Raw genomic sequence first — 26,880 nt, forward strand, 5'->3', positions numbered from 1 at the left:
TTTGCAATCGCTCCAAGACCCCGCCGGTGTTGGGCAGCAGCATCATCGGCGGTGTTGGGCGGTTGGCTTCACTGCTGATCACCAAGACCCTATCCTTGGTGATAGTTTTGTTAATATTACAACTTCTGCCTCTCTTTAAGTGCCATATTTGTTCTTTTAGACCATTCTTTCCATTTGTTATCATTACCGCATCATTATCGCTGCATCATCTAGTTTTAAGATAAGCCGTATATGATCGTGGTCTGTTTGATTCGCAAGACCACATAAGGAGATTCGAAGCTGTAATCACTGGGTTGCTTCTGGAAAGTAGAAGGCACTTTTGGTGAAGAATGATCACAGACACGATCCTAAACGGCCATTTACTGGATCTAGTTAGCAAAGCCAAATGTAATCATAGGTTAGTAAGGACTGACATGCACTTTATTTTACACACCATTACTGAGCTTTGACTGGAATTTAAAATTAATTTCATTTATTTCATATTATAAACATTTAGTCTTAAGATACATGAGCCTTTTGGCTGTATTATGTATTATAAGTTAGTTTATTTAACTTTCCACATCCAGAAATGTAATCCATAGCAGGTTACTTGGACGTACGTAGTAAGGAGACCCTGTAGTTTGACTGCCTTTGTTGAAGTAATCAGGAATAACATCTGCAGGGACTGTGTCCATATTGTTAACAGAAAGTTAGTTTTCCATTCTCAGTATGATGACGGCAGTTAAACGAGGGGTCCGAAAGTCGAGAACGATTTCAAGTTGTGGTAGTTATTGTTTATTGTTATTGCGACAAATTGTTGCTATAATTGTTATGTTTTCGTAAACGACTGGTTGATTAGTGGAACCCTTAATTGTTTCTCGTTGACCGGGTTCTGGTGAAGGGAAACCGAATGGAGATCTACCCAGACATCGTCTGGGTATTGAGCTCGCCTTGTTACCAAAAAGCATACCATAGCCCTAGCATGTCAGTCAATTAGATATAATATAATATTAGAATAATCCACAGTCTAACTGGAAAGCAAGAAACAACGCTATTAAAAGCTACAAATAATTTTCTGTCCCACCACGAACACCAGCGTGGGCCTACTTTACAGTTAGACTATGGAAAACCTTAGTATGTAATAAATCATTAGTGTAACTCATCATGCTGCTCATCACATTTCGATCACTAAAACATTGTTGGTTAACATTCTGGTATTGTAAGAAGCAATGGAAAGCAAACGCAAATCGGTTCGAGATCAGTTTGCTGTATGCGTCGGACTAAATGTTTTTATCAGAGATGCGAAATGAGCTTGGTAAAATAGCCGCTAAATTAAGCACAAATTTAAATCATCAGGTCTTCCAGGTCCTTCCAGTAATTATTTTGGATTTTATTATTGAAACAGTTATTGTGGAGGATCCAAAATAAATTAGATTTTAGTAATAGGAGTGTGGAAAGAAAAGATCTTGGAAAAGGGCGGCATATCAGATCGTTGGGAAGTGTTTATGATAGTCGGAAATTCGCGTTTGCGTTCCATTGCAGTTTGTATAGAAAGTGTGTGTTTGTGTATCATCTAGGTAAGGTTTTGGATTGTCAGAAATTTAAGTTAAAATATAGTTTATTTGCTGTCTCTTATTCTTAAGTCTAACGCTTTTTTATCTTGCCATTAAATCATGATTTAAAAAATGTGTTTTAATGTACATTTTCCCACCTAAGTTATATATTCAAAAATTACTGGATTGGTTTTCATGCAGTTTTCACCAGGATTTATAATAATAAAACGTTGTAAATTTATTATTCTTTATTAATTTAACATCAATTACATTTTGGCTACATTTTATTTCTAACTAGAATTTAGATGGACAACAATTTCAAGTCTTCATCTCTATTAGTGATTATCTTAATTAGGTAAGTATGTAAATACTTTTTTTTTCGTTGAATAATAAGTTCGTACAACTTTTGATAGAAATCCAAAGGAAGTCAATAGTATGTACGTTAATTTAACTTTTTCCCAGCGAAAACGCGAAGCAGCGAGTCATAGAGCGTAGAACATGCTTTTAACCACAAGTATTTATTAAAATTCATTAATGACAAGTGTATACTATAGAACTTTTTTATTTCCTAAAAAAATATTCTTTGGAATTTCTACCACAAGTTGCAAATCAAGTGCTAAAGTGCATTATACTTAGGAATTCGTTTGTAACCCTCATTTACACATACTAATCGAAGATATTCTTAAAGTAATTACTTTGCGGCTTAAAAACTGTAATAGCTTCACTGCCCAAGTTCTTAGTCATTTACAGTGATTACACAGGGCCATTTTTAACAGTTTATTGTTTCAAACGGCAAAGTCTCATTCATCACACATCAAGATAAAATATGTAGGTACAGGACATCAAAATTTTTAACAATATTCCAAAAGTTTAGATATATAAAATACATTTAATTTCCTAAAGTCCATAAATAAATACTGATCGATCTTTTAGTAAATACAGAACTCCAAAATTTTCTACTAACACACGATCACAACCACACGTGGGGACAATTTAGAGATAAAAACAATACTTTCAAAGTACCTACTAAAAGTAGTAAAAAAATATGAGATAACTCACACATGACACCGCGCATCTCCGCGGATTTGACCGCGCGGACGAGCAGTGACTTTATAAAAGTTAGAACCACAAAATAACCGCTGTGGAGTGCGGCGCCGTGTGTGAATCACCCTAATATAAAAATAAGATACATAAATATTAAAATCCTGCAAGATTTTTTTATCAAAAATACTCTCATTTACATTCAAGCAAAACAGGTTTTGTTTAGGAATGTGACAAAGATTTAGGAATGTACAATGAATGGTACATCATTCAATTGAATAATTATTGACAACAATTTCGAAAATTAAATTATCAAAATCATCTGTTTATGAGCTACCGTATCACAGACAAAGAAATATCTACATTGTGTTGAAGGTTAAAATTAAGAAAAAGAGATCTGAGGGATCTCTGTCAATAGTGAGTTCGCTACTAACAAACATTGAGCTAATAACAATACCTACTATAAATTCAACTACTATAAACGTGTAAATTCGATGCTAACAAGAAAAATGCAAAAAAGTTTCGAATCCTAAAACTAACCAGTCAAAACTCTCTAAACGAATATTCAAAAATGTCTTCTAACTACATTTCAACAGAATACATTCATTAAACGTGATTAATTTTAACTACAATATCTACGATGCTTCAATATCTAATAAACTACACATCAAGAAATAAATATATTCGTATGTAGATTTATAGAAATTCGATAAAGTTTGCAAAGATTAGGCTGTCCTCGGTACCACCAGAGCTTTGAATGGAGCTGCTGAAGGGGTGGCACCGTCCACATGGTCTAAGGAAGGCAAGGGTTCTTCAGGAGCTGGTAAGAACGAGAACCTCTGCAGCATGGTCGTGGTAAAGACGAATATGTTACATCTGGCCAGCACGTCACCCATGCACCTGTGCTTGGCTAGGCCGAACGGAAAGTAGTGATCTGGCAGGCAGATCCTCCCTTCAGATAGAAACCGTTCTGGCTTGAACGAGTACGGCTCAGGGTACATCTCTTCGTCCATCAAGATGTTTGTGAAGTTGCTCAGGACCATCGTATCCTGGAATAGGGACATTAAGTAAGTACATACGTTAGGTGATTCAATTATTTAACTGATGAGAGATCCTACTAATAAAAACGAGAAAGTACGTAACAATGAAGTGCAGAACTACTGAATTAATTTTAACTTTATACGTAACTACATTAAGTTTCTTTGAATTTGGATATTCATGATATCTTTGCTGCAAGCAATAAATAGTGCCTACCACAATATCTAGTAAGGGGGCGTTCACAAAATACGTGAGATGTTTAGGGGAGGAGGGGGTCGGGTTAAATCTCATCTAATCTTACGTTGGACAAAGGAGGGGAATTTCGGGAAATAACACGCAATTTTTTTTCTGAATGACATTAGAGTAGATATTCTTTTTTTAAACCACAGTGAACAAATGTATTTATTACAATTTTTATTACACTAATTTAACAGCAATATTGATTACTAGTCGTAAATAAAAATCCAAATTCTGAAAAATCTTACAAGAGATTGGGGGATGGGGGAGGGGGTTGAACAAAATCTCACGACATCTCACCAATGGCAGAGGGAGGAACAAAAAAATTAAAAAAAGCAACCCACGTTATTTAGGAACGCCCCCTAAGAAGCCATTAAGAGCACGAGAACGGGAAGTTCTTACCTCTGGTATAAAATATCCAGCGAGCGTCGTATCCCTCAGGGCACGGTGAGGGACGCCGAAGGTGCGCCCCATGAAATGCCGTACACATTCGTGGACAATGGCCTCGTTGTACGGCATACTGGAAGAAGAGACAATCACGTGTTAGCACTAAACTGTATTGTGATTACCTACCTAACAATGTATGAGTGTGAGTTGAGTCTGAGAAGGTGAGTCAAAACTTTTTGATCATAAGGATGGAATTGAAATTAAATAAGGTTTGTGTCACTGGCAGAAGTGAAAGTACTAAATATATGGGATATTTATTAGTCTTGGTTCATAATCTAGACAGCCTAACTACTTCAGTGGATTTACTTACTTGGGACGATCCTCCAAGCTCGGTGTCCGATCCCTGCCGACGATTCTATCAATCTCTTCTTGAGCCTTCTTCTGTACTTCCTGCTCCCTCACCAGGTAACTGAAGCAGAAGCTCATGCTCTTACTGGTCGTCTCCGTCCCAGCCATGAACATATCCATACACATGGCCACCAGCTGCCCTTCCGAGTACGTATCCACTTCTCCCTTCTCCTTCAAAACTCTAATGTACACATCCATAAAATCTCGATCTTCTTGAGAGGAATCAAACCTCTCTTTGTGCCGCGCTAATTCGTCACGAAGGAACTTCCAAATTCTTTTGTGCGTTCTTACAAAGTCTTTGTAACCAGACAATGTGGGCATCATAATGCTGAGTATAGGAAAGTGACTGAAAAGTGTACCCACCATATCTACGGCGGCGAATAGATCAAATAGAAGGGCTTGCAGTACCTTCATCTGGGGGTCCGTAGGTTTATACCTGATACCCGCCATCATCGTCCACAGAGTGTTCAATATGTAAACGTTAAAAAAATTGTGCATTTGTATGACGGCTGCATCGCCATCACCAACTGTCTCCAAGACGTCGTTGACCATATGCGAAGCTTCCGACCGGGCGATGTCTTCCATTCCTCGACGTCCGAATCCAAACTCCTTCAAATGCCGTAAAAGAAATCGTCTCTGTTCCTTCCAGAGCTCTCCATCAGTAAGTAATACTCCTCGGCGTTCTCCCCAAGTTCTCGTTTGATAGAATATTCCTTTAGGTCTTCCATCTATATCTTCGTTATAAAGCATTTCCTTGTTAGCTTCCAAGCTGTTGACCATCACGATTCTATCCTTTCCTATCCTAAGACCGAGCAGAGATCCATCTCTGGAGTATGCTAGAGAGAGTTCTTTTACAGCTTTATACAAGTAGCCGGTTTTTTCTCTAAGTCTGTAGACTTCGCTGGCACAGCCAAGGATTGGAACCCATCTTGGTCCCGGCGGAAACTTCTTCGGCTTATGGGTATCGTAGTACAGATACAAGCAGACCGCTAGCACGATCGTTAGCGCTGCCAACCACATCTGAAATAGAAAGAAACCAATCATTTAGTAACACATTAATTACAATACAATAAGATTAACTTCGCAAGGGCCGTTTTGAAAGCAAAACCTTACGCTCAAAAAATACAAACGCTAAAATACGGTGATAATATAATCTAGATATTATATTCGCAATGCATACGATGAACAGGTTTTCTCCTGATAATGTACTGCTAAAGTAACGTGGCCACAGTTTTCTCGTCCAGTTACCTAGTTTCGCATAGCAAAGTCCCACTCAAATACATTCTTCTAACTAAGCCGCAAAACAACGCTTTTTGAACGTTAAATTTTACAAACGTCAATCCCAAAACGCCCACCCTTCTCCGTTTTCTATGTGTGCTGGGAAAAAAGTGGCGCAACAAACTACCCTGCAACTCATGTCTGTCTGTAGGTTGGAAGAAACTATGAACAATGTTTTGTACATACTTTGGTATATCGCTGTATACAAGTATACAATATTGTCATTAATAAAATGGTACTTTTTTTCATAAAACCGAAACATGCCAGCCAGCACACATACCTTTGTAATTCATACAATGACATAGAATTTTCAACAGTAGGTACATAATATTTCAGGTCATTTCCCAGTGAACCTGTTGTAAGTTCAGACGACGTAACGTGCCAACCAAGCGTGTTACCAAGTAGTGCGTAACATGTTACGTGTTACTTGAATGTTATGCGTTGCGTGACAGGAAGGTAATTAACTATCTGACGGGTCACGTGCAGCGGGAAATATTGGGTTCATTTTTGGCGATAGAAGATTGTAATTTTTATTGTTTTTTAAACGGTTATTCTTCTTTGTTTGTCGTAGGATAAGTGTTCAATAATAAAGATTCGATCGTCTAACACCAAACATTAACACTATAAAAAATCAAGGTCAAAATCTAGGGTGTGCGATTTTATTGCTCTCAAGTGTATAAGTATGTGTGTGTTTTTGGACAATAACTATGATCAATAATTATTATTAATAATTTGATAAAAATTAAGCATATTCACGTCAAAAACTTAGCTGAGGTAAGTGTTGAAAAATAAATATTATGTTTATTAAAAGCCGAGACACCGATGTATTTAAAAGTCAAGCGTGTCCAGAAAAACAAATAAAATTATTAAGGTACTTCCAAAGGGTTTTCAATATTCGCTCCCTGGCCTGAAAAAATCCTCCGCCGAGCATCTGAATACCTAACTTCAAAATGTATAAGGGCAAGTAGTTAAAACTATTAATTAGTAATAGTCCTTATTTTCAATATCTTTGATAAGAGTGTGACATATTGTTCACTGTGTGGTTACCGTACATTAAAGAAAGGTTAAACAAATAGTTAAGTACAGTTTCCTACTTCCAAATCAATAGACAAAGTGTGAGAGTGAGAGGGAAAAAGGAAAACACCGTTGTGCATACGGAGAACAAATTGTAGGGGATCAACTTACTAATTTTGGTACTGATTAGAAACGCTGTTTAATACTAGCGAGCATTTTATTGACTATTAATTTGAAGAATTCGTATGATTCTTTAATTCCACATCTTATTTTATTTCTAAAACACACCAAAGTAGTTGAAACTTCTTCTTTGAATCAGACGCCATCTGTGGTTTAACCTTTGAACTCTCAGTACTGCTATCTTACTCGCAACAGTTTCGGAAGGTTAACTTTTGCAAGCACGACTTCCATTGTTTTCATTTCTTAAGTTAAGAATAGAATAGAATATAATATTATGCATTAATTAATACAGCCAAATTACGATTAACACAAGCGAGTTATGAAACATAATTTATTACTTCCTGCCTTCTACATAACAACGCCATCTATCCTTTGACCTTTGAACTATGAACTCTCGTGAGATGACAAGAGATGTTCATTGCAAAGGTTAAAGCAACGCTCTCACAGGTGGCGCTGATTTCAGTTTCAACTTTAGTGTTAGTAACACCACGATAAATTACAAGTTTCGAAACTTTTCTAGGGACGCGGTAACTTAATCCGACGTTAAGTAATCTATGTAAGTGAGCTTAGCTAGTGAAGACAAAGTAGGAAGACAGTTTCTGGTTTTATTACGAAACATGGGTTGGAACTAGGAAGGTCCTTACCCATAACACAATAAGAAACAGAAGAATTTTGAAAGATACTAAGAAGGTAACCGCCTAAAGCTATGCTTGCTTTGTAACTACATATATACTTATGTATAAAAGAAAGTCATGTTAGTTACACTTCTTATAATTCATGAATCGCTGAACCGTTTATGCTGAAAATTAGAGGGGAGGTAGATTACACCCGGCAGAATGAACAAGGTCTATCTACTATCAAAGCTATTTTTTTTATTTTAAATAGACTTCAAAATAGGTTCTTATGAAAAATCAAACTAGTTGCGCGGTTTCCAGTATTTCAAAGCATTTACATTACGTTACATTAAAAGAGTATTTCAGTTGGAATGAGAGATAGGTAATTTACTTTCGCAGAATAGCAAGACATGAGCAGACACACCTACTTACGAGTATTTATCAAAGAACCTTTAATGCTAACTTGCTGAAAATATTCCCAAAGTCTTACCTTCCTAATTGCACAGCAGTTTTCTTCGCTCATTGAAAAAACACTGGTTAAGATCAGATGAGAAGTTCAGCCCAAGTTCAACGACAACATAAGTGTCAGTTTTCTTAAAACAACAGCAACTTTCAAAGTAAACAGTTGTTTTACAAAAAAACTGATGTTCAGGTAAGTTGTTGTTAAAATTGGCCTAAGCATTACCTACATTAATGGTTAAGAAGATATAAATCGCAATTTAAACTTCCCTGGTCAGAGGTGACTGTTGCGTAGACCAACTCGCTATGCTGCACCCATGATGTTGCCAGATTAGAAAATCATGCACCATATAGTGTTACCATACCATATTACCACACAATTCCACTAACACTGCACTGAACACATCGTCCTAATAACATCGATCTAATTTTTTTCGGCCCAGTGTAGAGTTCCATAGTTTCCTGTCCGTCACAATAATCTATCTTCTTAAGCATCAACCTATCTTATTCTTTAAACATCAAAACTTTGAGCAAGGGCTTCAAACAAAAAAACATTTAAAAAAAAACCTTCGCAGAAGACGAAATGGTTCTAACTTAAAATATTTACTTCTAAACACTATTAGAGTTTCGCATAGCGTGAAGTATTACGTCAAAGCTATTACCTTGCGCGTTGGCCGATGTGCAAGCTTTCACTGTTGCATGTCCGGGACGCCCCGTGTATATACGCACCCCGCCAAATGCACCGGCTGCAGTTACACCCAATTCTAACAATCATTGTTAATAGGAATTAGATACTAACTGTTTTCACCCGCGTCTCAAAGGAACTTCTACTTATACTAAAAACATATTGCCTACACCTCGATAGTGTAGTGTTCCCGACAGTGAAAGAATTTTGCAAATAAGTTCAGTAGTTTCCGAGCCCTAGGGCTAGAAACAAAAATACAAAAAAAATTCTTTATAATATTAATTGAACAGAAAACTGCTTCTTTGTTTTGAATTTAGCCTTACAATGGAACTACTTGATAAACAAAGACGAAGATACTGCATAACTAGATATGTAGGTACCAGGTACTGTTCTGTATTCCAACATAAGTGGAACAGTGGTCTGATTGTTTTCTTTTCATTGTTTCTTTCCTCCAGGAGAACTTTGGAAATGGGAACAAAGTACATAATATTGTAGCGAATTCAATAGGTGTGGGCTTTTAACGAATAAAATAATAATAAAAATGATTTCTAGCAAAAACTCAGCTTTGGGGAAAAACAGAGCAGTGGAGCAGAGGGGAGTTGGGGCTAATTCTGTTTACCAACATTACAGGTCGGTGTAAACGCAGCCTAGCGAACTTAACACGTTGATGCCGAATATTGCATTTCCGACGCTCAAATGTCTGAGTCCAAATCCGGATGGCGGAGACATTTCCCATATTACATGTTATTGGAAAAATGTTTCGCGTTTCCAAGTAAATTCTTGTATTTAGGTAGAAAGAAGTACCTATTCGATATTACGTGGTTAACTTCAAATAGCTCAACTCAAAAGGGAGAAAATCATTTATTGGCATAGTACAAAAATAATGAATGTGTGCCAAATATATAGTTTCAATATAATACTACAAAGACTTTAAGATACAGGTTTCCTATATACTTGGCACGGGGAGAGAATTAAACTAAATCAAAATTAGAAACTGAAGTTAACATTAATATTCTAATTAATCCACATTAATTTAATAGGAACTATTAAATAAGACAGTAATTGATTTATTGCAGCAAAATACTTAACACAATTCAACAAAATATTCAGTATGCAGGTACCTAATTATTATTATCAAAATATATTATTCACGCAAAAAGGAAACACGGCTGTAATTGAATGAAATATCAATAACGAAACATTAATGTGATAATGAGTGTTATTAATTAATTATTAGCTCAATTATTTAATTAACGAAATTATGCATTAACAGCAGGACGTCAATGTGTGCGTCGTTTGTATAAAACGAACAATATTATAATTTTGTTTACTGAAAAATTCAAGAGGTTTTAGAATTCCATATCGAATATCGAATCTTGTGGACGATGGTAATTAAACAATTGAAGAAAAAAGTTAGGTACATGATTTAGTACCTAGATGAGGGAACTACTTCCCGTATGTACCTATTATTACTGAACATAATGAATGACATTCGGGAAGAAGATAAATAAGGGAGTATATAAGAAAGTACAAAAGGTAGTAGGTACATAACAAACACAGAATCAAAGGGTAAGGAAGTAAGTAAGTACTCCCTTATCTTCATTCACCCTTCCACCGTTTCTTTGTTCTTAAACTACTTAACACAGAAACCCGTGGTCACTGTTTTCGTATCTTCTTACCAATGTGGAATACTTTATGTTCACCTTTTTAAAGGCCTATCATTATCTCATCTGCCTAGCCTTTTTCTAACCTTGTTGGCAGCTGAGTATCAGTGTTTTACAAGGTGCGACTCCTTATCTGATCTCCTCAACCCATTTACCCGGGCAACCCAATACCCCTAGATAAGACTGGTTGTCTACCCGTAACGATTGCCAAGCATATTCAAGTAACAAAATTTTATGAAAATACTTGGAATTTCATTCAGCATTATTTTACATTTATTCCATAGTTCAACATTTTTAAAGATTAAAATATTGAGGTTATCCGTTACGGTACTTATACATTTATCTGAACATGATATCTGCTGAATAATGTTCAGCTCTAAAAAGCTTTCATGGAGCTTAAAAGTTTTCAGCATTTCCAGTTTTAAAAAATCCGCTGTAACGAGGATAAAAGTATATTTATTCTAGAATTTTAAATACATTGAACTATGTTTTAATGAAATACTATATCTATCTACTGTAGAGGTTTTTAGGTCTTTGTAGATAAAACGTCTGAAAGTCAATATCAAAATCGTTTATAGAAATTGGGCTAATTAAATGAGCACCTTTTCAGGTCATTATGATAAACTTTGGCCTCAGTTTAAAACGCACGTTTCTGTACTTACTTGAAAACGACTCACACTTAGCTGGTTTTTACATATCGGAAAATTAATAAAAAATAATGTAAGAGAGCATTATAACTATGTTACACACATCTTATAAGTATAGGTACAAATGTAAGGCCTACACTTAAATAATGTATGTTTTATGGCCTGTTTCTATTACCCTCTATTTACGATCCCCAACATCACATCATCCCCTAATATTATAAACGAGAAAGCTTCCAAAGATATATGTACGTACAAGCATATTATCTATACTAACATAATGAAGAGGATTTTTTTTGTGTTTACCTACCCTAAAGGCTCCGAAACCACACCGATTTGAAAATTTCTTTCACTGTTTTGTAGCTACACTATTCCCAAATAGGTAACATAGTCCATATATTATCCGGGCACGGTGAGTAGTTCCCACAAAAAAACGGGTGAAACCACGAGAAAACAGCTAGTGTAATATACTCGTATTTGTTACTAAACCATTAACTTATACCTACGTTACGGTCACACATTGATATTCATACAATGTGCAGTGTTTATCAAACTTTATATAAAGGTACAAATAGGAAAAATCGATATGAAAACCTAATAAAATTTCACTGTTGACCGCTTGTCCCCATTTCCTCGGTCTTATGAACTCTTATCAGTATAGGTACTTTCTGATAAGATCCAAATGCATTCGCTCCGACCACTATAAGATGACCTTTAACAGTTATTACATAGTTTAAGAGAAGGGGTCGAGATACGGTGGCGGTTGGTAGTAGTAAAATATTTTCTGCGTCAATTTTAAAACAATGTCGTTGAGGTAGGTTCGCGTTATTTTGTTTTGCACTAGCTGCTGCCTGCGGTTTTAGCTACGTTTAGGCTCGAGACTTGTGTGCCAAAACTTTTTTTTTTTTTTTTGAGTTTAGCCAGAAAAGTTTGTCCTACAGAGTTAATTTCACATTTAGTAAGTTACCATTTGATGAATTAAATCTTTTTAAAATTCTTATAAAATGGGTTTATAAAGGAACTTGAAACACCTTTCATTATAATAGCGTTTGTTATATTGTAGCCGATTTCTTTACAGTTTTTAGACACCATCAAAACTTCATATATAAAAAATATGGTATAAGTACCATTTTTGTAATTTGCATGCATTCGTCAAATGACGCACCGTGAAAGATTGAGAAATGACGCAATGTTAAAGTTACGCATTTACTAGTTACCGTGAAATCGATAGTGTACGCTCTGAACCGGTTTCATATCAATAACCTGTTCCAAATAGCAACCACTAGTAACAATTTCTATACACCTGATAAATTAGCCTAGAAAATAACCTAACTTGATAAACATTTCATACCGACATATAGCCGTTTTCCCGCGGTTTCACTCGCGTCCCGTGGGTACTACTGTTCGTACCGGCATAAAATTTAGCTTATGTTATTCGGAAAGAGTGTAGCTTTAAAACAATGAATGAATTTTCAAATCAGTTCTGGTCTTCTGGAGCATTCTCAAAAATGCTTTCTCTTAATTATATTAGTAACGTAACTATTATTCAAAAAGATATATAGATAAGTAAATCTAGATTATCATCATCTGTCTAACCTTTTTCCAACTATTTTGTACTAGTGATAATCAGTGATGGGTCTTATACCGGCCAAATAAGTACCTAATCGTTGTAATGTTCGTATTCCTACAATTCATTTCCATTCTGATTTATAAGTCGAATCAAACTGTCGGCCGACTAAAAGTTTGCAGTGTACTCTTATTTCTTCGAAATTCTAGCTAACACAAACCTAAATACACGAGTATGTTCTCATTGTTAAATCCGGTGCTTATGTCAACAAATAATACACTTCCTTTAAAAAAAACTTGAAAAAATCTTAACCGCTTTAAAACAATCAACTTGTTATAGAGCCGCCTGTTCATTATGAGACTTTTTGTAGGTATTGATTTTAAAATATTATCTAGTTAGGGAACTGATTAAAACTAGGCTGGAACTTTAAAAAAAATACGTCTTAGAAAATTAATACATCCTAAAAGATTTGATTTCAATAAAATGCAAATTAAGTTACAACACATATGTAATCTTAACGGCGTTAACGAAGATTTTTTTACGGCGATTCATAATAATTATTATTTTAAACAGAGTTCAGTGCAGGATAATAAAGTCATACAAATTAAACATATATACCATGTGAAGGGTTTAATTATTCAATATTATGGCTGCGCTTCAAATAAAGGGTAATTTTTGTATTTAATTATATTGTATGAACACCAGATTACATATAGCTCATTAATAATTAATTGATCAATGAGCGTATAACGTTAATTTGTTTAACCAACATGCAATTAATGTATAATTTTATGCCATACTGAGTTTATTTAAAATTCAATACATGTAATTATATTCTCTTGATTATACTAAGTACTTCATTATCCTAGGGACCATGAACATAATGTCAAATTATTTTATTTTTTTGCCTTTGCAAGCATTTATGTACGTCAAAATATAAATAAGTTTAATTCTAGTAGCAAATGCCGACTTCCTATGGAGAAGAACGGGAGAAGAACGTACCCAAAAGGTAAAACGGGACCCTATTGTTTTCACTCCTCTGTCCGACCGTCCGTCTGTCACCAGGCTGTATCTCATGAACCGTGATAGTTAGAGTGTTGAAATTTTCACAGGTGATTTATTTTTGTTGTCGCTATAACATCAAGTACTGAATACTAGAATATTATAAATATTTTGGGGGGTTCCCATACAACAAACGTGATTTTTTTTGTAAGTTTTATAAATAATGGTACGGAACCTCGTGTACGGAAATCGTGCGCGAGTCCGTCTCACACTTGGCCGGTTTTAATACTACCGTCAAATATGTACATATTTATTTGGATAAACAATATATACAAATCTTTAAAAAAGGAACAAGAAAGTCCATGATTGTTTCACAAGACACTTTATTTTGTAACGTGAAACAATATAAACATAAAATATGTACATATGATAAAATATGTACATATACATATACATTATGATCTAGTGTATTATACACTAGATCTAGTGTATTATACACTAGATCATAAAATAACACATTCCACGCCATTTTATTTGACCCAATAAACTCATAAATATTCCAAATAAAGAATAACAATTCTAAATTAAATTCTTTGAAGCTCACAAAGTAAATATTGCAAATTCTTTCGCAAAAATCGCGCATTGAACAGCGAGCTTTATTTGAAAAAGTTATGCTAATACTTCGGTGGTCGACCTTGACGCTTTTTTATCTAAATAACGAATTTTTAGTTCAAACTATAATGCCGATCTGTATATTGGTTAAGCATTGTAAAGTTGTGTAAGAAAAATGCTTTTAAAAACATTTTTTTTTCTGGTAATTTTTTTTGTATACCTAGGTTGCTTATGTCAGAAAATAACTGAAACCTTAGATGCCGGCTTGTTTAAAAGGTAACATTTATAACGTTAGTAAAAAGTTTAAATTAAAATAAACAAATGCCAAACTATAAAGTTTTGAATACTTTAGAAGAGAACGGCCTTCGATGTACCTAATCACGAATGTAAGACTTATATTATTAATGCGAAAGTCATTAAGGATGTATGCATGTGTGTGTGTATGTTTCTTTTTCACGCTAAAACTACTGAATAGATTTGATAAAAGTGTGGCAAAGTTATAGAAGTATAACTTATATAAGTACTTATGTACAATTATGTGCGAACACCATTTCACTTTCGTTTTCATTTTGTACCACCACAACTTTTTTTATCGTCTACCACTATGAAGTCTTCTGTTGTTCTGCACAGTATGAATGGAAAGCAATCAGTTGGTGCGTATATCTGAAACAATAGCTCTGAAACCGCTGGAAGCTGTGCTGTTCTGGTTTTAATCTTCAGCCATTATGTAGTTTATTTTCTTTCGAGACCAACTATGTGGATAACGGTTCGGTTGTGTTGATTTGTTGCTGTTTTTAATAAAAATCATAGAATCACATGAATGTAAAATAACTTATAATATGTTATTCTACCTATACTCTGCTATATGTTTGCCAAGATTCATCAAAATCCATTTAGTACTTTTTGAGATTCCTAACTTCCGCGTTTATAATGAGCTAGCCGATTTTCCGGCGTATTCACCCGTTTTCCGTGGAAACTAATGCCCGTGCCGGAATAAGATACAGCCTAAGTAATTTGGAAAGATTGTAGCTTTCCAGCAGTGAAATATTTTTTCAAATCAGTTCTGTAGTTTTGGAGGATTTAGGGTACAAACAAACAATATATTTCTCTTTATTAGGTATATTAGTAAGTCAATCAATCAAAACATTGATTTGTAAGTATTCGATAACTTAGTACTAGTTAGTTGTGTTTACCTAATACGTTATCCTAACAACATCAGAAACACCATGCCTGATATCAGCAAGCAACTATCAGGAAACAGTCATAGAAACACCATAGTTCTATGTCAATGTTAGCTCACACTCAATACGGGGCCCTTTGTAACAAGGGCTCGCTTGAATGACCCAAGACATGGAGAACAAAATGATAAGCGGAGGTGCCTTGACGGAAAATCTCCTAAGAAAGTAGCGGGTGTGCGGGGACGAGTTATGTTACTGTCTTCGCCCATACGCCTTCTTGGACTCGACCATTTTTGTGATACCAAATATCGCTGACAAATATCTTAACTTGAATTAAGGAACCCGAACGCCTCGTTAGTTCGACCGTAACTAACTGTTTTGGTCAATTTGAGCTAGAAGAAGGCGCCTGACCCTCCAGCGATATGGCACCTCCGCTCATCTTTCCTTACTCCGTGCCCTAGTTGGTCACTCAAAGCACGGTATCTGGGAGCAATTTCACCCAGTATCCTCAGGTTACAGGCCCCTTTGTCATTTTGTATGAACGGGTATCTATTGACTATAGAGTTTCAAACAATGCAAGTGCAACCAATTGTTTCAGGGTAAAACTGGGCTGTTGTTGGCTGAAATTCATGCACGATATGACTAGTTATTTAAAGCCTCAGCTTAAAGTAAAATATGGCTACAAAAATAACGGTTAATCAATTGAATCCTTATTCTAAGCAGAAGTTTATTTGTTTTTGTTTAAATTACATTTGTTAAAAGGTCTTATCAAGATTGTTTACCTTTGCTTAAGTCTACTCAAATGGAGTGCCTACTTACATACATCTGGCTGTTTCTCGCAATTTCATCTCGGTCTGTAAGTGAAGTTATTATTTTGCTCGCAGAACTACGGTATTGTTTCTGAAAGCATCGCTAAGCATCTTATTGAGATTTAAGAACTATTGTCTTCAGACGGTCGAGAGGTCTGCACTCTGCAGTAATATGAAAGCTGTGCAGTGCAGAGTTCTGATTCTACTATAATGGGCTTAGCTTGTGGGAGGCAACGCTCGTCAAAATTACGAGTATTTACGTAACATTGTTACTAGCATTGCACATTTGTACGCCATTTCGGTTCTAATTCCATCCTTATTAGATGAAGTATGATGTGTGTATTTTACGTTCCGTACTGAATTCATTGTGATGAATATTTGACTTAACATAAATCGACACAGGTCTGCTCAGATTTCAACATGATATTCATTCACCATTTAATTACGAGTTTAAGTAAAAAATAATACTATGACTTTAATTAGGCTTGCACCTTATGCACATGAATGATAGTGCAGACATACAACAACGAGGTATGCTGCCGGTATCGACCAACTTTAATTGCATTCACGATCACTTTCAAAATAAACTATCCACCAAGCGTCGTACCAACTATCGGCCGAGTTTAATTTTCAATAATGGGGACTTACACTACCCTACCAAACAGATCTTCCCATCCCATTCAGGTGCACCCTACCTAATTTAGTTTATCAATTAAATCAGCCATCCCGGTGGACAGAGGAATTACGGCCGAAAATTGACAGTGCTAATAAATTCCCGGCTGATATTGGACGAGATAGCAGCACTGTTTACTTTGTAGCGGCCGATAATAAGCTCGTGTTTTTGACAACATTTACGTGACCTGTTTTTTGGGCACTGGTTTTGCATTGTTGTTGTTCGTTAACAAGTTATCGAAAAATATGCAGAATGGTTATATAGAATTTTGATTTACAGTGATGCAAGTACAAAAGTACGTAGGCGATATACAACTGCCAAAATACTACATATAGTATATTGTGTCCATAAAGTAAATATTGTGTCCGACTACTAGCTCTTTAGTTTCCATCACTTAGATATCATGTCTAATGTACCCACCTACTTAGTCTATGATTCCTTTTATAACATCCTTCAAAAATCTTTCAATATATTATGAATCCGTAACATTATACTTGTATACTTGCTAACGTAACCATTATTCTCGTCTGGATACTTCAATAGCACAGACAGTCACCTTCGACTGTGAACTTGCAACTTTTTTAGGGTTCCCTACACAAAATCTGATAATGTTACCACGATTATTTACAAAAAAATATCTATCTGTCTGCACGACAGCAGACTCTATCTTATGAATCGTGATAGGTAGTAAACATTTTCACAATTAGGTTCGTGCCTCTGTAGACACTTTGATGAAAAAAAAAATACCTACTTATATTTGTATTTAAAAATGGATGATGTTATAGCGTATGAACCCACAAAGTAAACATGTTTTTTTATTACGGAACCCATCGCGCGAGTCCAGCTCACTCTTGGTCGTGTTTTATTCAAACCGAAGATGAAAGGCCATTAATCTGTTATTTGATAAAAACAAAATATTAGAAATTAATATTACGAAAAGGTTAAAACATTCGAAAAGGTTATACCTATTGTCTAAACTATGATTTCATTCATTTTCAGTACGTTATAAAAATGAATTGAAAAGAAAACTAGACTGATATTCAGCTGTATCCGCTAGGATTGGAAACCAAAATAGTTGGAAAAAAGTGTGAGTAAAATTAATACCTAATTATAGCCTGAAACGTTAACGTTTTTTTGTTGTAGATTTTTTTACGATGCATGTACGATCGTAATCGCTATTAATTCTATTAAGTGGTTAAAAGTACCGGCAGCAGTTACTTAACTGTCAGTTAAACCAATTGATTGGCCGGTAACATATGCAATTGGGTCAATGTATCGCGAAATGTGCTATCGATTGAAACATTGAGGAGTTTATGATATTTTTTTCGCAAGTGTCATGTACGTGTAGCGGTACTACATAAAATAAAAAATAAAACTAGTTAAAATAATACTTTTTTTATTCAATTTCAAAAATTCTCGTTTTTGTGAAAACTAATTGATCAACTTCACGTATATTTTATCTAGTTTTAAATTCTTTTGAACTCTTTCCGCCTTAGAAACCTTAGAACACATACTCCAAGTATCCACTCATTAACTATTTATTACACAGAATAACAAAGATTTTAACATTGTTCTAGTACCTACTTAAGTTATTTTTGTTATTCGATAAAACAAGAAAATGTTATCAATTAACTTCAACTCCATTTATTTACAAACTTAAAAGTACTTTTGACTTAGCTAGCGTCTATTAATGAAGTATTATTTATTTTTAAAAACGTATTTTTGTATAATTAAACTAAAGGTATGTGTGAAGTAGGTAATAGCTTCCATCCGTTTCACCAGCGACCTTTGGGAACAACTTCCCGCTCACGGATAAATGTTTAAGCCTTTTTATCGTCCCACTGCTGGGCACAGGCGTCCTCTCACACGGAGAAGGATTGAGCGTTAATCACCGCCCCGCTTATAATACACACCACAATAAATAGTAATTTAAAATAGTAACATTGGGGCTTAGTTTCATCAACATTCCTTTAGTACCCGAAAGAGCAACAAGCATCCACATATTCCTATTAATATACCTACCTTCTATTCATAATAACAGTATTAGTATCGTATTTTCCTACTAGCGTATCCTTTTAAAATGAAACGTTGTTAGAACAATTTCCCGGCTTCCCCGGTATTTTCCCTGGTATTTGTAGGAAAATGCACTACGTTGCATTTTGTGCTGCGTCTTGCCGCAAGCTATGCAAGCGCATATTCAGATTATTATTGGAATTTGTGGCGTATTATAAGATCATTTTTATATTTTAAGTAACGTAAGAAAATATATTTTGATATAGAAAATGCCGAATATCATTTCGTCATTTTGAATGCATCACTGGCTTCAAATAAATTTTCCAAGATTGGTCCCACATTTACTAACGAGACAAGGAAAGCTTGTTAACTTAATGTGTATGTTATCTATGCTAGTAATATAATAAAGAAGAAACGGTTTTTCTTTGTTTGTAAACCCAAAGAATCCAAGTAACTATTGAACCGATTTGAAAAATGCTTTCACTGTTGGAAAGCTGCACTCTTCTCGAGTAGCATAGGCTATATTTAATCCTACTTCGGGCAATAGTTCCCACGGGACGCGGTTGCAAAGGCGGGAAAACGGCTAGTTCGTTATAAAAAACAATGCTTTATTCTTGCGATATTCCTCGTCAAGTGTTCCTCCATATATCAATGCGTATCGACCCCCTAACTTAGGGTGGGCACCCACCATGAACGGTGAAAGTGGTTCAAGGCCGCGTTGAGGAAAAATCCTTGATTATCTCAACCGGGAATCGGGAATATACGGCTAAAAGGATGATTTTTTGCGCGTATGTGAATTTGCGCTTTTGGATCAAACCCAAAAATTACGGGCTGTGGGATTGTTGGAAAGAGTTACCGCGGCCCTGGTATAAAAGGAACCCGGTGAGAGGTCCAGAAGGTACATGGTGGATTTCAGTCAGTAAAAGTCTGACACTTCCTTTGCAATTATAGTAGGATGCATCAATTTGATGATTCCCAGCAAAAGGGGTAGAAGTGTGATCTGTATAGATTTACATCCACATTTGTATTTTGGTTCAAATGACGCGAAGGCAATTATCATTAGTCGAAGATCCGTGTGCGAATAAGCTTAGCAAAATCAATAAATTATTTCCCTCTACCACACTAATACCTAGCAGGATTATACGTATATCCGTAATAGCAAACATTACAGTTATCGGTAGTTACGTAAACGCGCGGTTTGTGGCGTTCACGACGCGTGACGGAGCGTCATGAGTGAACTGACTCGAGGTTACCTAACTGCATTCTGATCGTGCTGCACTTTTGAAAGAATGAGGAATGATGGTCAAGGGTCTTAAATCAAGAGTTCACGTATTTATTGGGCTTTAAAAGGGAATCTATGATATGCAGAAGATTAAGTAGTAGATATTCTACGCATTAACACGTAGAATACTAAGGCAGAATATTCGTCAACCGTTAGCTGCCCAAAAATCTATCATATTTTCTCTGCAATTCTCGACGATACTGATCTCTTAGAGACTAGCGTTTTAAAAAACACAACCTGCCAGAATGTGCGTGTTGAAGCACACGCACATTCTGGCAGGTTGTGAAATGAATTATTAAAATTAGAAACCAAAATCATCATTAAATCGAAGATAATATAAATAACTGTTTTAGAACACGATGGCCCCTTCCCGTTCATTTCAATTTACGCTCATTATCCATGGCAGGTTAAAACCACAGACCATAAAATAACAACAAAACAAAATACTAGTACACGCATTAAACGCCCAGAAACAAAAGAGGGGACCAGCGTCCGGTCTAAACAGTGTTAACTTAACCGAAGAATGTATTGTTAAGTACTGTTGATAAAGTAGCGGTCACCTGCAGTACTGTAGGAAGCATGCTGTCAACTGCACATGCAGCTACTGCATCAAATCAGCGGAGGCATTTCATAAAGACTACATGCAAACTAGTAGTGCAGTGGCTACACATGCTGTGACAACGTCCCGTACTGGCCATATGGCACAATTAACTGATTGCTGTAACGTTCTCGAATGGAGACAAAGTCTGGAAAAAGCAACGTAGGATGACTAGATAACCAGATGACAGATCTGATGACATGCGACGAATTTAGACCGAATGCGCTGGACGCAGGCCACTTCCAACCGATCCTTTTGGAAATCAAGAGGCCTATGTTCAACAGTCTACATCTATGCTTGAAATGATGATCCTGATAATTTTAAGTGAGGTTTCTATAGTTACCTAGATAAGCCTTAGATAAAAAATCACTCTAAAATATTATCTAGGTTCAAGTTAGTGACAGATTAAGACTTTAATCTTCACGCTTAGTTGAATCGATCGATTTTGCTGTCTCTTCACTTCCTCACGATGTTTACCTTCATAGTTCCTCAATGCCATCAGGTATAAAGTTTACAATAATAGGACTTTGTAAAGTCATCGATAAGTACTTGATGAGGCGTGTAAATAGCCTCATCATGGAAAAATAATAAGAAAATTAATGAATGTAATTGGGAGAAATTTAAAAGGTTTGAATGAAGAAAGAAAAGAGAAATGCGGGAGCGGTGATTTCAAATCTTGAAAATCGAATGCGGGGAAACAATATGGCGGTGAAACCTAAATCGTATTTCAATTAAATCCCTGCTGATGATATTCCGTTAGACACCAATACCCACTACAACTATTTGCAGCAATAAAGCCCACGTACCTTGTGAATCCAGGGACCTCACTTAGAACCAGCGAGATGTGAAGAGGCCTCGTTCCAGGGCGCGTGGTCGCGGTAAGGGCTGCCGGCCGGCGAGCTAAATCTAGGTTCATCCACCGGTGGACTGGTTAAAACTCGTGAAATCAGCACTGCACTATAAGTCCGCAATGTCTTCTAGCAGCAGGTTCAATTATTACACGAGAATCTTCAGGAAATCACATATAGGGAAATAATGACGCGGAGCGGTGTGTATTCGACACAATGGCGGCGGGAGAAGTACCACATGCGTCCTTGGCGGTGGCCAAACGCAACTGCTAGCTTGATGCGAGCGTCCTCTAGAACACTCGATACGAACCAATGGGCGCTGCGGTAGCTAGTATTGTCGTTCGGATATCATCATCAGAAACTCAATTGGGTTATTATAAATATGAAAATAATTGAAACAAAGTTCTAAGTTGCGGGAAAAATAACTTATGTATTTAATTTATTATTGAATAAATATTCGCATTGAAAAAAGACATTGACGCTTCACCATGCTCCCCGCCTTGGAAGGACGCAAGTTCTTTCAAAGGGAAAGGTGAAAATTATAAAGATCTACTAACGTAAGTCATGATCAGCCTAAGTCTTATGACTGAACGCGGAGAAGAAATGAAAATATTTAAAAGAGACTAATCCTAATCCTTAAACTATGAGTATTCGTTAACTTAAATTTTATTGCGTTGGGATAGGATATAGTTTAGTGACGGAGCGTTTAAAATTACCGAACTTCGTCCTCACCATTGCAACGCGAATGACATTGTCGGCACCTTTGTAAACCTCAGTTATAACTCCTAATGGCCAACTCAATGGAGGAGAATTATCCTGTCCCACGAGCACGACAGTTCCTACTTCTACGGGCTTGGCCGCGGTTGCCCACTTTGCCTAACTTGCAGCGTATGCAGGTACTCTAAGTGCCATTTCTTCCAGAAAGATTGGACCATACTATCTAACAACTGTTTACGTTGGGAAAGATTTAAGCGCTGACCAGACAGATCGGCTGCCGGCAAGTACTGCAATGGGGTGGACATCAAAAAATGAGCGGGAGTTATAACTTCCGGATGCGGATCAGACGACAACACGCTCAGAGGGCGTGAGTTCATAATGCACTCTATTTGAATGAGTACAGTCTGTAACTCTTCATAAGTAAGAAGTTGATCTCCAATCACACGATAGAGATGCGTTTTAATGTTTTATGTTCGCTTCCCACATGCCGCCAAAATGTGGGGAGCGTGGTGGAATCATCTTCCACTTAATGCGGCGGGTTAATAACTCGTTTAAAAGAGATGAATTGAGGTTTGACTTCATTAAGAAATTATAAAGTTCGTCTAGTTGGGCTTTAGCACCAACGAAGTTGGTAGCGTTATCCGAATAAAGACACGATACTGGCCCTCGACGTGAGATAAAACGTTTAAATGCGGCTAAAAGGCGTCGGTAGTAAGTTCAGAGACTAACTCTACATGTACCGCTTTGGTTACCAAACACACAAACAAACAGACGTAAGCTTTCTGAGCGTGCTGACCTCTGCGACGAGTGAGAGTTATGCGGATGGGACCAGCATAATCCACCCCAGTATGGACAAATGCCTTTGATTCCGAGACTCGGTATTCAGGAAGGTCCGCCATCACTGGAGTAGGATGCGTCGGACTAACCCTAAAGCATGTGTTGCATTGTCTTAACTTAGACCTAATGACAGTCCTGGCATCTAGTATCCAAAATCGCTGCCGTAAAATAGACATAAGTAGCCCTGGTCCAGTGTGACAATTCATCACATGGTAATGATGAATTATCAGATCTACAATCGGATCATGTTTAGGAAGTAAAAAAGGATGCTTGGCATCATAAGGAAGGTATGACTTTGAAAGTCTTCCCCCAATGCGTAATATACCTTCTTCATCGAAGAAGACAGACAAACTTCTAAGTTTCTTGGGTAAAAGTTTACCACATTTAATGAGCTTAATGTCATCTGCGAAATGGACAGATTGCACGGCACGGATTATAACCTTTTCCGCGGCTGCCAACCCCTGTGGTGACCGAGGTTCACAATGAACCTTTGGTCTAGCGAATTTAAGTACCTATATAAGAAACGATGCGCAACAGTCTATCCCATGAAGAGGTGCGCTGCGCGAGTTTACAAAGAAGAGGAACTTCTACTTGCGTGGTGACAGCTAAAACGTTTGTCTTATGCTCGGGGAGTTCCACACAGCCAGTGGGACAGAAAGGTTTGACCGGCCAATCCTCAGGAGCACAACGAAGCCAAGAAGGGCCGTTCCACCAAAGCTCATGGGACACCAACTGGGAAGGAAGTAGGCCACGGGATAGGCAGTCGCTCGGATTCTCAACACCTGCCACATGGTAAAAATACTGAGAACCCAAGTTTTCCTGACATTGAGCGACTCTATTGCTGACAAAGACTGACCAGCGATGCGGAGATGAATGAATCCACGATAAGGCTATCGTGGAGTCTGAAAAGGCATAAATCCCTTCAATTGTAACACGTGAAGCATAAGTATCACGAACAGCCTTCACCATCCTCGACATGAGCACGGCGGCGCACAGCTCGAGACGTGCAAGAGTGGTCACCTTGGTAGGTGAAACCTTTGACTTCGCACAAAGTAAGCGAACTATTATCCCGGACGGACTGATAGAGTGTATATAAATAACACAACCGTACCCAGCCATACTGGCATCAGCGAATGCGACTATACGAACAGAACAATCATCGGTAACACCCACATGACGTGCTATCCGCAAGGAATCCAACAAGGGAAACTCCTGCATGAGAAGCGAAAAACGTTGAACTATTTCGTCAGGAGCGACATCATCCCAACCGATATTGCTCAACCATAACTCTTTGATAAGCAACTTGGCGTAAAAGATCACGGGAGCAACTAGACCGAGAACATCAAATAAGCGGGCCACTATCGAGAGTATATTTCTCTTAGTACATTTCTCGGCCACTCGAGCGGTCGTGAAGAAGAACTTATCCTGCGAAGGCTCCCATGAAAGACCTAAAACCCTGGACACATCATTCCCTTCATGAAAATCAAGCGACTTACGATGTGAATCAGGAAGACTGTTTAAAAGCGCGGGTGAATTGCTACACCATTTTACAAGGTCAAAATCACCCGACTTAAACATTTTTATGAGATCATGCGATATGCGGATAGCGTTCTCTTCATTATTCACCGAGTAGACCAGGTCATCCATATATAGGCTGGTCTCAGCTACTTTAGCAGCTTCGGGATAATGCGGACTGTCCGAGGCCAGCTGTCGCACAGTGCGCATAGCTATGAAAGGACTCGACTTAAGTCCGAAAGGTAAGCGGTTAAAAGCGAATGTTAACAAAGGTTCGTTCTCATTGAATCGAAACAAGATGCGTAGGTATTTACGCTGCGCAACAGGTACGCAGATTCGTAAATACATCTGTCTAATATCAGAATTTATAGCGATAGGAAATAATCTAAAATTGATTAAAAGAAGAAACAGATCCGTTTGTAAATTCGGACCAATATGGAGTACATCATTTAAAGATAAACCAGTATGCGTCCTAGCACTCGCATCCAATACAATGCGCGGCATCGGTTTGTCTGGCCGAACGACAGCGTGATGAGGGATGTAGTACCCGTCATCCGAAATGTCTGACTCATCGACTTGACTTAAGTATCCATTATCTATGTACTCTTGGATCACTGCGTTATAGTTTTCCCTCAACGTCGGTGATTGGCGGAGTTTTCTCCAGCGCAACCAGTCGACGGTACGCGGCGGTGCGGGAGTTACCTAACTCAGCGGGATCCTTACTGAAAGGTAACGCGACAGTGTACCGGCCCGAATCGTCACGTGACACGGTCGAGGAAAAAATATTCTCACATTCGGTTTCCTCAGGAGATAAAAGCGTTTACCTTCAACCTCTTCCATTTCCCAGAACCTTTGTAATAAATTATCAAGGGCTAACGTTGTGTAAGAAAAGCTAGGTAGCTTTAAATTATCTTTACTATGCGGAAAATCACCCATAAGGACATACCCGAATGTCGTTAACAATGCGGGAGGCGCATGTGAACCTAAGTCTACCCTATTCCCCAAATAAATATACGGAAACAGTTGAGCGCCTAACACTATGTCAATATCGCCTGGAATATTCCAGCTTAAATCAGCGAGCGGTAGCGAGTGGGCGTCCACTGAAGAATCCCACTTAATATGGTGCGAAGGTAGCTGGTCCGTAATGCACTCAACTACTAACGCGCGAATATTATATTTTTGATGCGGGTCTACGCGAGACTCGATTTCTAAGTTCACATAACCTATTATCGGCCGCGATACAGAACCAACACCTTTGACAAAAGAATTACTCAAAGGAATTATTATTAAATTGAGTTTTCTACAACAAGCGGTGGTTATTAAATTACTTTGCGAGCCATTGTCAATTAAACACCTAACTATTGTTTTATAACCCGACCTATTATTACTAGCTCGCGCGTAAACCTGCGCGGTTGATAACAGAATTGTCGACTCAGCCTTCGTATCAGCTGCTAATAACGCGGCCGTATTATGATTCGGAAATGTTTTAGTAACATCACCCGAGCCACACACGGTTACCGGCGCGGGAATATCGACCTTATCGCTATAAGAATAAGAGCTAGACACAGCGGCGTGAGTCGGCGCAAGCGAAGACGCCGCGCGGGGCGAGGGGTGCGCGGAAGGCGCGCCGGACAGCGGCGCCGCCAGAGCAGGCGCGCCGACTACATTGCAATTCATCGATCTAACATCAGCAGTTTGCAGGGGGGGATTATTATTTTTATCAAAATGTAATAAAGTATGATGACGTTTTTTACATACTTTACAAACCGAGGTCGACTTGCATTTACTCAAACCGTGCGAAGTGCTCAGACAATTTGCGCATCCATCTTTGGATTTAATAAACTCAAACCTAGCTCTAGGAGTTAACGTGGATTGAAACTTCGCGCAGTTATACAAATTAACATGAGCGTTATCATTACAATACGCGCAACTCGAGACCGAAGTCGCTGTAGGAGCGGAACAATTAATCGATTCACTCGCAACAAACGATTTCGTTTGCGTACGAGGATCGCGAGATGCGGAACCATGCGGTTTATTATAGTTATTTT

The 26,880-nt window shown here is 37.4% G+C and overlaps 1 protein-coding gene across 1 annotated transcript; it reads right to left on the reverse strand.

The window, feature by feature from the left end:
- Positions 1-1,811: 1,811 nt before the first annotated feature.
- Positions 1,812-9,208, reverse strand: LOC110376552 (probable cytochrome P450 303a1). Its single transcript, XM_021335052.3, has 4 exons — positions 8,851-9,208; positions 4,606-5,663; positions 4,251-4,368; positions 1,812-3,622 (listed from the first exon to the last, which is right to left on the reverse strand). The coding sequence occupies exons 2-4, from the start codon at positions 5,661-5,663 to the stop codon at positions 3,299-3,301; spliced, it is 1,500 nt and encodes a 499-aa protein (XP_021190727.2). The 5' UTR covers positions 8,851-9,208; the 3' UTR covers positions 1,812-3,298.
- Positions 9,209-26,880: the final 17,672 nt, after the last annotated feature.

The sequence above is a fragment of the Helicoverpa armigera genome, chromosome 1, assembly GCF_030705265.1.
Source record: "Helicoverpa armigera isolate CAAS_96S chromosome 1, ASM3070526v1, whole genome shotgun sequence".
In the NCBI taxonomy this organism is placed as follows: Eukaryota; Metazoa; Arthropoda; class Insecta; order Lepidoptera; family Noctuidae; genus Helicoverpa; species Helicoverpa armigera.